Source organism: Gopherus evgoodei, chromosome 9, assembly GCF_007399415.2.
Source record: "Gopherus evgoodei ecotype Sinaloan lineage chromosome 9, rGopEvg1_v1.p, whole genome shotgun sequence".
Lineage (NCBI taxonomy): Eukaryota > Metazoa > Chordata > Testudines > Testudinidae > Gopherus > Gopherus evgoodei.
The window spans coordinates 38,566,479-38,581,732 of NC_044330.1; the positions used below are offsets into that span (position 1 = coordinate 38,566,479).

Genomic DNA, 15,254 nt, shown 5'->3' on the forward strand with positions numbered 1-15,254 from the left:
TGCCTACTCCTTATACCCTCCCCTCTCTTGAGGGGACTGTACACAAGGAACTCTGCTAGAGCTACTAGCTACCGTTCTTCTTGTCCCATTGGGTAAATCACTCTGGTCCAGAGTTATATGCTTTGATTCCAGGAGGTCCCAGTACACTGGGACGTGAGTCACAGGTCTCATTTTTAGTAATGTAAGATGGGATCAAATAGACCCTAGACCCTTGCAAGGTTCCTTCTGGTGTAATAAAATAACTCCCATCTACTGATGCAGTTTAGGGCTTTGTTTGTGACTGACCTGACAGGAAAAGAGAGGGAAGAGTTGTTTCTCCCAGTATTTTCCCTCCCTTCTCCACTTCTCCCTAGAACGTATTTTTCCTGAATCTAAAAAAACATTTTTGGAATCTTAAACCTTACTAACTTGGAAATACTATCCAGTAATGTTTGCCTACAGCAGTCACAGGGAAGAACTGTTGTTGATGTGTGAATCCTGCACTTAATTATTAGAGAAAATAGAAGGAAATACTTAACTGTTTCAGAAGTTTGTTAGCAGAGTAGAACTTTCTGCATCTGTGGCATTTAAGGCTTGTGTACACAGGAAAGTTTTACCAGTTATATTGGTATAATTGTATAGATATTGTAAACCAGTGTAGTTATACCTACACAACTCCCCATGTTTATACTATTTCCAAGTATGAGTGACTCTCTTCAATGTAGCTTAAAACCCTTCCAAAGTAACATGAGCTAATCCAACGTAAAAGCCACTTTTATAATGTGGGGTATAGACCTGTGTAACTATATTGGTTTAAATTCACTATTTAGCTTATATTGGTATAACTTTCCTATGTAGACAAGACCTTAATGTCGGTGTATAAGTTCCCAGACAGTAAGGGGCTCCCAGTGAGAAATCCTCATGTTTCTTCCTTTGCTGACTTCCTCTATTACTGTTACAACTATTTTTTTTTTTAAACTACCAAATAACATTTAAAAACTTGATGCTTGATTTGAGATATATAGAGGAAGATCTCAGGCTTCCTTTGAGTCAGTCATTGCTGTGGTTTTACAGTATACATGAAACTGCTTAAAAGCTCTTCTCCAGATAAGGAATGTAGGTCATGTTACAAGTAATGTGGCATGTAATCAAGCGTGACATTCCTGCTCACCCCTTAGATGACAGCAAGCTTTATTTTCCTAAACATAATAAGGTGGGAAACATTCAGGTTTTTGGATAATACTTGAAGTATGCTAAATTTCTTGTTAACTTCAGTGTCTCTCTGCTGACTTTACTCATCTGCGCTGATTTCTATTATAGGAAAAATGCTTGTCAAAACAACTTTAGAGTGGGGGGAAATGTCCACGTTAGGGCTCCACGTTTTATTTTTAACTCGAAGTGTTTCCTTGTTTTGTCAATCATTGCACATCTATTAATGCTAGAAAGTGAGAGAGCCCATTCTTTGCAGAGAAACCGGTTAAATAATAAAAGCTTTGTTCTCACTGTTAAATGTCTATTAACTTTTTTAGCCTGAAGAAATATTGATTTTTCTCTCACTTTCTTTTCAGACTCGGCTTTCTTCCCTGGCCGTTGTGCTGAGATCTTTGCCAAAGGTCAAAGTATCGGAAAGCTTGGAGTCCTTCACCCTGATGTTATCACCAAATTTGAGCTCACCATGCCATGCTCTGCCCTAGAGATCAATATTGAGCCCTTCTTGTGAAGACAAAACTGTTATATCACCTCCAAATATCCACTTCACATGCAACCATGCCCTTTAGTCTCTCTCTGCAGAGAACATCCACTTATACTACAATGTTCTAATAAACTAGAAAAACACGGTCTGGCTCCATGTGTAAATATGTTCCTTACATTACAATTAGGCTGGCATTTGCAATGTAAGAACGTGGTAACTAAGGCTAGAATGTGCCATCAATGTGTTTACTCCCCCCACACACACACAAAAAAAGTTGGGTAAAATCCCAATGTATTACAAGAGAAATGCAATGGCAAAGCACATGATTAGTTTTCAAAATCAGAAATGTTCCACAGACAGAGCTTCATACTGTAACTGATTATGGCTGCATAACAGGAATCTCATTCTTTTCTTATTGCATGAAATAAGATAATTGATTAGCACAAATGTTGAACGAATGTGAGCAGAACTAAGGAATTGAGCTTTTATTCTGTACGGTTGTCATTTGCTCATTGGTGGTTGGGGAAGGGAAATAAACTTTTTCATGAAAACCAGAACTATTTTGTAAGCAAGACTTATACAATATCTCCTTCAATGCAGTAAGCAAAACCTTTGATCTCTTATCATTCTAAAGTCAAAGAAAAATCAAAGTTGGAATTATTTCGTGGTAGATATAAGCCTTATCACTTTGAAGTGCTGCACTAACCAAATTGGAGAGAGAAATTTAAAAAAACAAAAAGCAGACTGACCTTTTTGCTTAGAGTCCAAAAATATTGATCAAAGGTTTTATGGGATGGAGGCTATGATGTATGTCTGCAGAACTTGATACATTTCATGCTGCACTTGCATAGCCGTAGCAATGGATTCCAACTCCTGCCGCAGCATTTGAGAGTGGGCATTGATATAGTTGTTTTGCACCTTCTTACCCAGCCTTGTGTGTTTGCTGTAATGACTGACCATTTGTGTTACCTTCCTTGTCTTGCCAAACCTCAAGGCCTCTCAGTGTGGTTGTCGTTTGCTCTCATCGCCTATTGGAACCTCTCAGTATGACAGAGGTATTGCTGTTTATGTAGGTCAGTTTTCACAAGGGGGCACAATAGTTTTCTCCTTCATGGCCTCCACTAGCTTGGAAAATGAGCCTGCCCCAAGCTGCAGCATTTCTCCAGATATCCATTCCCACGTAGAACAGCTGAGTCTGTAGACTTCTTGTGTTGCTTTTAAGCAAGCTCTTTACTCATGTTATAATCTTGACAGTTGTTCACACTTCATTATAGCCAGTTCTAAAGTTGCCGGTTATGACTGTTACATATCTTGCACCAATACAATGTACCCTTATTTCTACTGGGGGAGCCTGCCAGATCTAGTCCTGTAGGGGAAGGACAGTATAAATGTAAACAGCTGAGTGGTGGTGGACAAGAGTGTTACAAATGCCAACTAAATAACAAGGGAGATGTGTAGAAAATGGTGATGGTAAGGTCAACTGTCTTCCAAGATATATTACTTCAAAGCACCCATGAATGGAACCATTAGGTCTTTTTAATGGTAAATCTTTCATTATTCTTAACAGCTGGGGGACTGTGTGTTAATATATTATGAAAAAATGCATTACAGCTACCCAAATGGAAATCCTATTGTCAGTGAGTTACAGTTACTATCAGATGGAAGTGTAGATTTTACTTCTCTGCATGACAAACATGAAATGAGAAGATATTACATACGTAAAGCAACTGACTCTACCACGCATAGAGTGAGAGAACTGCAGCTTGCAGTTTAAAGTCCCTCAGGGATTATCAAGCCTTGTCAGTTGAAAGGTATATTCTCTGTGATGCCTACACAGCTATAACCAGGCAAGCTTTCAGTGTGGGAAACAAGCTTGAACACAGATGGTAAGTATTAAAAAAACCCTTTTTATTAGTGGGTCATATGTGGGGATTAGAACCACAATAAGGCAGATTTGCATTTCAGCATAGCGCAGGCATACTTCTGTACATTAAATATACTTCCATACACAAGATTTTTGGACACTGTGTCCCAATTCTCCTTTGAGCTTATCCTCTATTGAATAATGGCCTGGTTAGGTTGTTACTAATCATTGCGCTGCAATGGTCTCTGTGGGAAGGGTTATGGGTCAAGTTTTTTTCCCTCTGGCTTTATATCGCCTTGGCATCTGAGTGCCTCACAACCAGTGATGTTATCCAATAATTCCTTGTGACAGAGGAAATTACATTTAAGTTAGAGAGGCAAACTGAGGAACTAAGGAGCTGCTTTTTAGAGTTTCTGGCTCCCCACAACTGTACTTAACATAAGCGGGAGCTGCAAGTGCTCAATAACTGGAAGGTTCTAGTAAGTGATTTGCCCAAGGTCGTCTGAGAAGTCTGACATCTGGGGATTGAACCCAGATCTCTTGCAGTTTGTTCTGTTCATACTGCAAGAGTTTATACCTTTCTTGCACCAGCAGTAAGTCTCCAGTCCATATACCCATCTCCCTCTGCAAAAGATACTACACTTACTCTTAGCCATGGCATCCATTGCACTAATGTAGCATTCATTACCAAAGGAAACCACAGTGATGAGGCTTATTGCAGTAGATTATTTTTCTGTTGTCCTTTACTTAAATACCTCTTTCTGACACCATTGGAATCCAATAACAAGGTGAAACTTTCGGACTGATTGAATTTTAGAGAGGCTCAAAATTAGTTTGTCTCACTACTGATCCCAAACCATTATTGCTAGTACAGTCCACTGGTTGTGAATAGAACCTCCCTTCGTTGGCTTTGAGCTCTGGCCATAAGTGGGGGCAAAATGGATAAATGACTTGCAGCATCAGGAGGGAAGGATCTTGAAGATTTTGTGTTTTGTACAAGTGAGAGATGAAACGTGCTAAGGGTTGAAGGTACAGACTTGTCTATAGAGTAGAACTGGCCAAAACATGAGAAATGAAGAAAAATTGTTGTTTTGTGTTTTTTTCCAGATAACTGTTAGCAGGCTGAGCCCTTTTATAACACATTTTAGAATTCAGTCAAGCAGCAGTAGTGTCTTTGCAGCAAAATGATTAGAGATCAAGGCTCAGCTTTTTGAGAATGAGCTTTTAGTTTCCAGGAGGCTCTTGTCAAGGTTAAGTAGCCAGTGATGCGAACAAAACAGAAGAGGTGATGGGCTTTCTTGCTTCTTAGACAATTCAACCTCGTAACATGGGTTCTGGGAAGGAGTGTCTGCAGAGAAATTGTCAGCCAAAATTAGAGCTGATTGTATTAGGAGATCGGAGTCTGAGTAATGGAGGATTTACTATTGTCAACTGAGAGGCTTACCAATGGGTCACAGTATTTTACTGTTACCTTGGATTTCCAAGTGTTTAGACCAGTCTACTGTCTTTGGTCTAAGTAAATACCAATTATGCAAACTCTAGAGGGGAAGATGTTACCTTTTATCTTTCTCAGTGTATAAACCCCATACTGACCAGTACAGTGCATATTTCTTTACCAGTTAATAAGAAAAGAAAAGAAACAGGCTTTAACCTTAAGACATTGACAGAATTTGATACTAGTGCTGAGTATGAAAGAGCTAGAAAAATACTGACAGACCTCTGCATGGAGAAAGGGAGCATAGCAGCACCTATTCATGCATTCTCCTTACTGCTAACATTACTGTCACTACTGTATTCATCAGAATACCTGCACTTAACATTTTGTTTTCCTATCAGCTCTCATAATTCAGAGGCTCGGTGGCACTGTTTGCTAGGGTGATGTCTGTATTTAAGGTCTACTTGGAATGTTTTTCCCTAATCTATTATGAGGTCTGACGGACGTGCTTTTATTTGTTTTTACAGGTTGAAGTGGGGTTGATGAACTGAGGGGCAGAGGAGCTTGGGATTCCCACTAACCTGCTGGTTGACCTTTGGAAGGTGGCTCATTTCAACCATCTGTAAAACAAGTATACAACTTACTACTCTGATGTCTTGTGAGGTTTAATAGTTGAGTTCCTCTGAAATTTGCTCTATACAGTAAGTGGGAGGAACTAGAAGTTATCTGATGTATATCCCTCTACCCTAGTCTATGGTTACAATTACTATTTCTATTACAGATTAATGTCTAGATTAAGGCAGCATCTCTCCCTGGGCAGTTTCTGCTTTTGGATAGATGCCACTGTTGTTTACAGTTTCAATGATTCTTAGCTTTGCCGAGGGGCACTAAATAAGCACAGCAGGAAATCAGTGAGCCAGGCCCCAGGTTCCTGCTTCACCTGAGAGACTGCTGTGCACATTACAGAGCTTCTTGTAAGCTGGCAACCTCCGACCGCCACACGTCATGTGACAGGAATTGCCTCAGACTAGTTGTCCTCTGGGAAGGAACACCAATCAGGATGGGTAAGGGAGGAATTGGGGACCATCACAGCTCTGTACGTGGAGTGACAGCCAGCATAGCTAAGGCTGTATGGTAGGGGACTTGTGTGTGTGTGTGTATATATATGTGTACACACATTTTATATATGTGTGTGTGTGTATACATGTGTACACACACACATGAAGTGTCACTTTATTTGGTTGTTTTCTTCTCACTGTCAAACACAGCATGTGCTAACCCTCCACCCACACACACTCACGCACAGAAAATGTAGTTAGACAAAAGTAGGTTTAATTGAATTTTTGTGCAAGCAAACTCTGTACATGCAAATCTCCACCATCTTGTTATTCTCTCTTCCCCTTCTGGTTGTTTTGTGAAGCTCCCTCTAGTGTCTGTATATATTGCATGTCCTAGCTTCCTCCCTATTCAGAAAGCATAAGGGTTAGAACTAGAATGCAGAACAGAAACGTTGGTTCCCTTTCCTCCTTCCTCTTGCCCCCAAATCAGCAAGGGGCTAGAAACTCCTACCAAAAGAGAAGGTTGCTAATTTTGCATATCGGTTGTAGAGAGAGTGGGGGGGTTGGGCCCATAAAGAGAGTTTACCCTAGGGCAGGAGTTCTCAAACTGTGATGCAACCCCATTTTCATGAGGTTGCCAAGGCTGGCTTAGACTTGCTGGGACCCAGGGCCACAGCCTGAGCCCTATCACACCGGGCTGAAGCCGAAGCCTGAGGGGCTTCAGCTCTGAGTGGCGGGGCTCTGGTTATGGGCCGTCTGCCTGGGGCTGAAGCTCTTGGGCTTCGGCTTTGCCCCTCCCACCCACCCAGGCTCGGGCTGGCTCAGGCTTCTTTCCCCCCTCCTGGGTCATGTAGCAAATTTTTGTTGTCAGAAGGGGGTTGCAATGTAATGATGTTTGAGAACTCCTGCTGTAGGGAACTGACAACAGTAAAGTAAAAAGAGACAGCTAGTCTAACTCATGTAGTAATTAGAATAGAGGGAACCATCATGCTGGCCCAGACCAAAGTATATGGTGGGAGGAAACCTCTTCCTAAGGCCAGCTAGTGATCACCCTATGCCAAGATCTACTGGGATTTATAACCCATCTCCTAGTCTACCATCACCAGAGAGGCCAGATTTTGTTTGTCTATCGCAGGCCTGCACAACATCCGACCCAGGGGCCGCATGCGGCCCGCATGAGCTTACTGTGCGGCCTGCGGGGGGTGAGTAGGTGGGCTCACTGTGTGGCCCGTGGGGGGTGAGCAGGCAAGCGGCGGGTGAGGGAGGGAGGCTGAAGAGGCGGGTGGGCAGTGGCGGGTGGTGAGGAGGCAAGCGGGAGGTGTGGGGGGTTGAGGAGGCGAGTGGGCGGGCAATGGTGGGGGGCAGGTGAGCCGGCGGCGGGGAAGGGGGGGCTGAGGTGGTGAGCTACGAGTCGGTGGCTGACCTGTTCTTCTGATCTGGTCTGGCTCCCATCCCCTCTCCAAGGGTTGCAGCTGTCTGGAGGTGCTGCCTTCCACGTCTTCCTCATCCACACCTCATTCATTCAACAGGGCAATTGATTACAAAGTTGGGAGAAGGTCTTATTCTACTTCTAGCAAAAAGACATTTTTTCTTTTACCTTAATTATACTGCCTTAGAGGCCTGCTATATATCAAGGTTCAATACCCCTGTTTCGGTGGGGCAGCGCTAGGGAAGGAGGGTTTGTTTCTGCGGGGCGGGCAGTGCTGGAGGAGGGGTATTTCGGGGGGCTGGGAGGCGCTGGGGAGGGGGGATTTTGGCGGGGCCAGAGGGGGGGTTCGGCCCTCGGCTTTTTTCTTTGGAGTAATATGGCTCTCTCTGCTTTATGAGTTGTGCAAGCCTGGTCTGTCGGGCCCCAGCAATAGTCAGCAGGTATAGTTACACTATTAAATGTATATTAGAGATGAAAAACTGACAAGTCAACTGAAAACGAACTTCCTACTGTACAAAATCCATTTACCATAATTGCACTTACTTCTGATATGGTGCACAGGGAGACTCCGCTCTCTGGTAGCATGGATAGAATCTTTACAGATAAATACCTTAAACTGAACCTGGAAAAAACAGACAACATGCTCCATCCACAGACCGTCTCTTAGTTGTAGCCAGCTGCTTTTTGCACTAGCTGAAATTTCTGAATAGGCCTCTGAGATAGCTCAGAGGCATTTCCAGTAATCCAAATATATGTCATTTAAGTAATATTAGTAACTACAAAAGTCCAGGAGCAGTTAACTTTCAGATGGAAAATCAATAACTGGGAGATCTAGCCCCATCATCTCTGATAAATAACTCATCCTTTTTTAAATCTTGGTGACTCCTTCTCAATATAATATTCTGTGATTTATTGGAATTCACCTTGTAATTGCATATGCTCGTTTAAAACCAGTGGGGCAACCCAGTGACTGTATAGAGCAACTTGATGTAGTCATTACAAGCAATAAACCCATGGACGGCTGCTTGGTGCCCTCCCATTTGTGATGTCACACATGGTAACAGCCACCACAAATATTTTGAAAATAATTTAGTAATCTTTAGCTGGCAAGGCAAGAATGACTGGCCACACTGGCACTACTTGTCTAATCAAAGAAGCCAGCCTGTTATCTAAGCCTATGAGAAACAACGCAACAGCTAAGAGAGACTTATTTTGGGACACGGTATTGATGTAAAAATTGTACATACACATATATACCAAACATAGAAACCTAACTTCTCCAAAATGAAGCTTGCACTGCTGCAATTCTGGGTTCTCTGACTAGTGATCCCTTTATCAATACATTTGTGCAGAAGAATGGGCACAGTGAGGCAGGGAAAGCATCATGTATATGCACACACATGCCTACACTACAGGCACTACAGTGGCACAGCTGCAGCTATGCCACCCTAGTGCTGTATTGTAGACACTTCCTAAGATGACAGAAAACTATCCTGCATGTTGGTAGCAAGGGTGATAGAAGAATTCTAGACGGGGGGGTTAGATCGCCTTAAATAGATCACTCAGAGGTTATGAATTTTTCACACTTCTGAGTGCCGCAGCTAGGGCAATCTACATTTTAAATGTAGAAGACTCTGCCAAGAAACTACCATCATTTGGGCTAAGGGTTTGACTGGGGATTGTGATCAGGTGGGGGTGGAGGGATGAGAGAAGCACAGGGAAAAAGCAAGAAAGCCAACCAGGAGCCTGTGAGCATAGTGTGACCCTGGGAAAATCTAAAGCGAGAGCTTTTGGGTCTGTTGGCTAAAGAGGCTTGGAGCTGTAAGCTAGGAACCTGTTCCTTTTGTTCTTGGTTCCTCCTGCATTTGGAGAAGGTGGACTTTGTATATTCCTTGTAAATAAGATTGTATCGAATATCAAACTATATCAATTTCTATTTCCAACTGGAATATCCAAAATTTGATAAGCACCCTGGCAGGCCGGGACAGTTTGTTTACCTGCCACATCCACAGGTTCGGCTGACTGCAGCTCCCAGCGGTCACAGTTTGCCACTCCAGGCCAATGGGAGTGGTGGAAAGCGGCGGCCAGCACATCACTTGGCCCCCACCACTTCCTACAGCCTCTATTGGCCTGGGACGGTGAACTGCAGCCAGTGGGAGCTGCGATTGGCTGAACCTGCAGACGTAGCAGGTAAACAAACCCCCTGGCCCAGCCCACCAGGGTGCTTACCCTGGCGAGCCATGTGCCAAAGGTTGCCGATCCCTGGACTAGCTGCTCTGGTTGAAGAGCGGCAACACTATCCTTGGCAAGATTACCAGCAAGCAACAAAGTCACGTAGCATCATCGACAGAAATAGTGTTTGCAGTGTGAACATTTGTTGAGCAAGAACTGGACCTTCTACATAAGTCACCAAACAGTTATTAGACAATTTTTTTCCGTCACAGACAACCAAATGTGGATCTGAATCAGTGCCACAAGATATTAAACTCAGGTATGTCTTAGGTCTGCCTGTGTTAGGAAACCTTTCCCATCTCTAATGCCTGACATCCAATCACAGAGAAGTAGTTGCATACTGACTACAGGAGAGGTTCTAAAGAAGGCCTCACTTCACAGTAGGTCACATACATTGCAGCAGGCCATGTGAAGTCATAACAGTAAGCATGTGTGTTCAGCAGAGCAGTAGAGGGAGGGTGCAGGATCCTTTCCAAAATTATTTTTAAATACAGAAATGAGAAGGTGTTTTTTACTATTTTGACCCAATCCTTTAAAAAAAAAAAAAATTTAGTACTTGGACTAATGGCTGTAATGTCTCACTGAGACACTGGAAAATCAGTACCACACAGCAGAGGCAGAATGTTTTCACCTGACTGTGCCCAACAGCTGTGCAGGAGAAGAGCACATGTAGCTTGAGAAAGAGAAGGGATTTACTCGAGGCTTTTTGGAACCCTATTATGGACTTTTTAGGAAACACAGTTTATTGATCATGAGATGTTTTTGTTTGTTGCTACCATGTTCTTGGCTATAAATTTGCACTAACCTCATGCTGTTTTACACATGAGGGCCCATGCAGCGTTGATCGTGACTTGATACCACAAATGTATAAGTGTTAAACCTCAATTATGCTAGGTTCTAAGTGGCATTTAAAATTGTTAGCTAGTGCTGTTTAGTAAAAATAACCATACCTTTTTTCCAAATCTATACTGGTTATGCAGATGGATTTTTCTAATCTCTGATGTTTAGGGCCACTATTAATCACTGCTTCTCCTGTAATTAAAGGTTTGCACACAGAATTAAAAACATTTAATTTCCTGTGGATAGCATATTTATGCTGTTTTGGTAGGCTTTTAAAATTCTTCCCATCTTTATTAACACCTTGGTGGGATAGTTGTAACTACAGAACGTTGACATTAATGACCATAACAGGTCTACTATGGGAGTTTACAGGTTTACTGCAGATGGAGGTGGCAATCGATTGCGCAGGTAATGGATGTTTCAAACTTCAAGCCATTCCCCTTCCATATCAACCAGTTTCAAAGATTAATAAAGATGTGACAAGCTACAAAGTAAATAAAACCCACCAGCTTTTGGAAATAAATTTATTTTAAAGTTTGAAGCAAACCAGGTAAGACTTCTGGAAGAGAACAGTTGGTAGGGGTTGCATAAGTCACATGCAACAGAATGCTACAAAAAATAGAAATGTGCACATACTTTATAAATCCAAGCTTAGATGTATATTATAAAAGTTTGATAGCACAGAATAGCCACAGTTCAGAAAAGCAATATTTTAACTAAAACTGTATGAAAGACCCAGCTAAACTTAAGCCACTTTTTGAGTCTAGTTGACTTAGCGTTATGAGTTAAGGAAACTTCCACTTATTGTACCTTTTTTCTGCTTTAGTCTCTTTCACTACGACATGAAATAACACCTCTACAGGGCTTCAGATCATTGCCTTCATGCAGCCCTATATTATAAAACACCTTTATTGGAAGGTATTTTAAGGTATTCTGGTGTAGTGGTGAAGTGCAGCTTGATTTAACTACAGTCTTCTATACATTTTGGTACTAAAGTGTTCGTATTTACTAAATGGCTATTAAATTTTGGGTCGGTTGTATGTGTGTACTTAATGCTATATTTGAAATGTCAGCTTGTATCTTGTATTCTCCTGGAGTGGTTGCTAACTTTTTCTAAAGGCAAGCATCTCTTCCAAACCTACTCAGGGGTGAGCAGGGCAAAGCCATACTGTCTGAATACATGAATCTAAAGCTAGCCAACACTGGCAATTCACCCCGTTTACATTCTTCTTCCACATTTAACGCTGCTCACAAATTACACATTCATTTTACAGGGGAAGATGGTAGCCTTTGTAATGGCCTAAAAGCTCAAACCTACACAAATTTTTTTAAAAAGCAGTGGCCAGCAGGAAAGAGTGATGGCTCTACTTCTCATAAATTATCTAAGAAAAGGCCCCTAGCCCCTGCTTTCAGCTATAAATGCAGCAGTATAATATATAGATTGGCACATTCATTATATGATGGGGAAGTGTAGGAGGAGTCAAGGTCTAACAGCATTACCTATTTTTTTTTATCTAACTGAACTACAAATCACAGCTGAACTTCTAGCAGCTTCTTGGTGCAATTGCTAACACTTTTTAGTGTCCTGGAAGTCACAGCAGCAGCCACCCTTAACTATTAATGGTTAAGAACATGACTATTCTTGTGTACTAATGCAAGATGCACAGAAGACAAATCATAGTGGAGCTTAGCACCAGAAAATTATGGCCATTGTATCACTGTGTTGGTCACTTGACTGTTTATACTCAGCACTTTCCATAATACACTTGAAACACTAATTAGTCCTCACAACATCCCTGTGAGGTAGGCAGAAATTATTGTTGCACTTTTAGGGATGGAAGAGCTGAGGCAAGGTAAATAAGTGGTTTTTCCAAGAGGGAATCCATGGCAGCTGGGATATTGATTCAGGAGCACGTGGCTCCCCGTTGTGTGCTCACTTCCCTAGTTGAAGCATAGCCAAGCAGAATTTTCAGTAATACTTCAGTAAGATTTTTGGTATGAAACACAAAAGAAAAAAGTTAGTTTTCCGATAGGTAAAACAAGTCTTAACAAGGAAAGCTGTTGGTATACTGAGAAGATGGATTACATCAAGTAACAAGTACAAAAAGTGTCATAAAATTTCAGCATTTAACAATTAAGAGCAGTCACAAGGGAAACACATATGTGTAACCTTATCTAGGTTTATGGTTTCTGTGCATGTTAGTTCCTAAGGGCATCTATTCAGCCTGACATCTTAGTCAGCAGGACACTTCCACTGAATCCATGCCAGTTTTAAAGCGCAGCTTCATGGCAGCATCAGGCCCTATGTCATTTCAAGCCATTCTCATTTTGTTTTTGGCTAGCCACCCACTTAGCCAGGCTTATCTCTTTCTGATCACTTCTAATTTCCTGCTACCTTCCCTGTGGATTTCCTCCCTCAGCAACTTCTTCCTTTGGCTGCCCAATTACCCAAGAGAACACAATATTGAGCAATGATAGGCTGGAGAGTGGAGCTTTAATACTAGGTTGGCAGCTTCTTCCCCATGTGAGGGCTTTTCAGCCCTGCTGCTTACACATGCACACTTTTCTTGTTCTCAGTAGCAGTATTTATACTAACCCCAATTCCTGACCACTGTAGAGCTGATTCTGTCCCTGCAGCAGAATTGCTCTCTTGTATCTGCTACACCCTACATGGCATGCATAAAACAGAATCCCTTACTTGAAGTGTGGGAGGCCATCAGAGATTGCAGGATGCAGTGAGGGAAACCTGTATAACATATATCCAACTGTGTAAGCATCACCTTTGTGATGTTTCCAAAACAGAGGAGCGAAGTACTGAGGCTGAATCGTGAGTGATACAACACTGCCACTGTAGCACATGCTAACTTTTTGGAAAGTATACAAAACAAACAGGAGTTCTTGTTTTTGTACTCATCATACTAACCACCTGGATCACAGATCTGTAGCTGTGGGTACAGACTAGCCAGTAATTTCTAATCTTAAAATTACATTCAATGATTCCCTGGGATATTCAACAGTAGATATTTTAGGCCAGTGCAGAAAGGCACAACACACTTTCTGGTGAAGTCTTTTCCTTTGAGTAAATTCTTTGCATCTTCAACATGGTTTTGCAATAAACTATTTCTAACAATGCATCACACTCATATTAATCCTAATAACTCATGTACTAATGGCACAAGCACTGTAGCACTGAAGCCAACAGAAAAATATGTTATAAATTTGTAGGGCACTTCTATTTCCAGTCGTCGTCTGACTTTTAGATCGTTGAGAGAAACCTGGTACTTAGAACACAACACACGGAGGGCCAGGCCTTTGATGAAATAACGTGTGACCAAAAGAATAAATATCCCTACTAAGAACTTTGCCAGCACCACCATCATCATTTCAGTGATTGGAGGAAGGCTGAGATGAAGACTTTCGTTGGGATAGTTTGGTGCTTCATATAGGTTATTCAACCAGAATCCTGTGGTTGCTCCAGCTCCTGCTCCAAGGACAGTCGTCGTGTCTGCTCGAGTAGGGCTGTAATCCTCTAGTTTGGGATAGTTGTAACATAGGAGAAGGGGCACGACTATGGAAAGTATAGGGCAGAATGGACTGGTTAACATCAAGTGGTCTATGATATCCCATGCAGGATATGTGAGTACAATTAACGCAGCTGAAATCAGAGTTCCACCAATCACATCCTGTAAACATGGAAATTAAAAAAATAACTTGTTAAAACATGGAAGTATAAACAGGTTATCAGACTATCAATCCAATTTTTCAAAAGGGGGAGTAAATTAGGAAGATGCAGTCTTTACATTTAAATTCTCTTTTTTTATTTTTAAATGTATACTCTAAGATTGAACACATTATGGTTTTTTTCACCAAAATACAGTTAACTATGAAGTAAAGCATTAATGTAGTGAGAAACAATAGGAACATTAATAGCATCAGGTATCTTATTTTTTCAAATGAACATGCAGACTGTCCTTCTCCCCCCACTACAGTGCACTAATAATGAATTACTTGCCAAAAAGAGAGGTGTCAGAATGCTCAGCTAAAAATGTGATCTAACTGGCTGCAATTCCCTCAGGGCTTCATGAGACTTTATATAGCAAAACAGACCTTTTATCCTAGCCACATAAAGATTCTACTACCCAATTCCCTCTGCAGTGTCAATTGGCTAGTGTTTTTCACTTATTGCCCAATGATAAACTGCAGCATTTCAGTACTTGCTGAAGTCAAAATTGCTGACTTCCAAATTCATACCCTAAGTACTGAGCTTGCTGTCTTAACCAGCCATCCTATGTGTTTTTACTTGACATGTCTGGTCTCCACTGCGTAACAGGCCACCATCTTAACTTCTGACAATCAGCAATTATTTTCTGAGTTTACTTTCCGTTAATTACTATTTTTCAGTTACTCCATGATGTAACAACACTTAACATTGTTATTCTGGACTTTCTTAGCACATTTCAGACATTGGCCATAACTCTGCAAAAGCCCATTGATTTGTACACTTCTTTTTAAACAAGGGAGGTAGGAGAAGCACTGTGAAGAGCCAATGTAATCAGTGGGCAGAGCTTTGCAGGCCCTACATTCTAGAACACTGCTACAGGTGATCAGGATGAACCAGGCTGGCCACATTCAGTGCACATTTCAAGCCCCATTTCTTTAGATATGTTTTCCTGCAATACGGAAGTGACAGTAAGTCAAAGAAACCTTTCCCAGAGCAAAGGAAT

The 15,254-nt window shown here is 41.7% G+C and overlaps 2 protein-coding genes across 3 annotated transcripts in view; one reads left to right on the top strand and one right to left on the bottom strand.

The window, feature by feature from the left end:
- Positions 1-1,818, top strand: part of FARSB (phenylalanyl-tRNA synthetase subunit beta) — a 50,030-nt gene extending 48,212 nt beyond the window's left edge. Inside the window, exon 17 of the mRNA XM_030574962.1 lies at positions 1,548-1,818. Within this exon, the coding sequence (XP_030430822.1) occupies positions 1,548-1,699 (152 nt within the window). The 3' untranslated portion in view covers positions 1,700-1,818. The remainder of the gene's footprint in view (positions 1-1,547) is intronic.
- Positions 1,819-11,086: 9,268 nt separating this feature from the next.
- SGPP2 (sphingosine-1-phosphate phosphatase 2) overlaps positions 11,087-15,254 on the bottom strand; it is a 77,433-nt gene continuing 73,265 nt past the window's right edge. For both annotated transcript variants that reach the window (XM_030576547.1, XM_030576548.1), the window contains one exon: positions 11,087-14,213. In XM_030576547.1, coding sequence (XP_030432407.1) covers positions 13,671-14,213 — 543 coding nt within the window. In that variant the 3' untranslated portion in view covers positions 11,087-13,670. The remainder of the gene's footprint in view (positions 14,214-15,254) is intronic.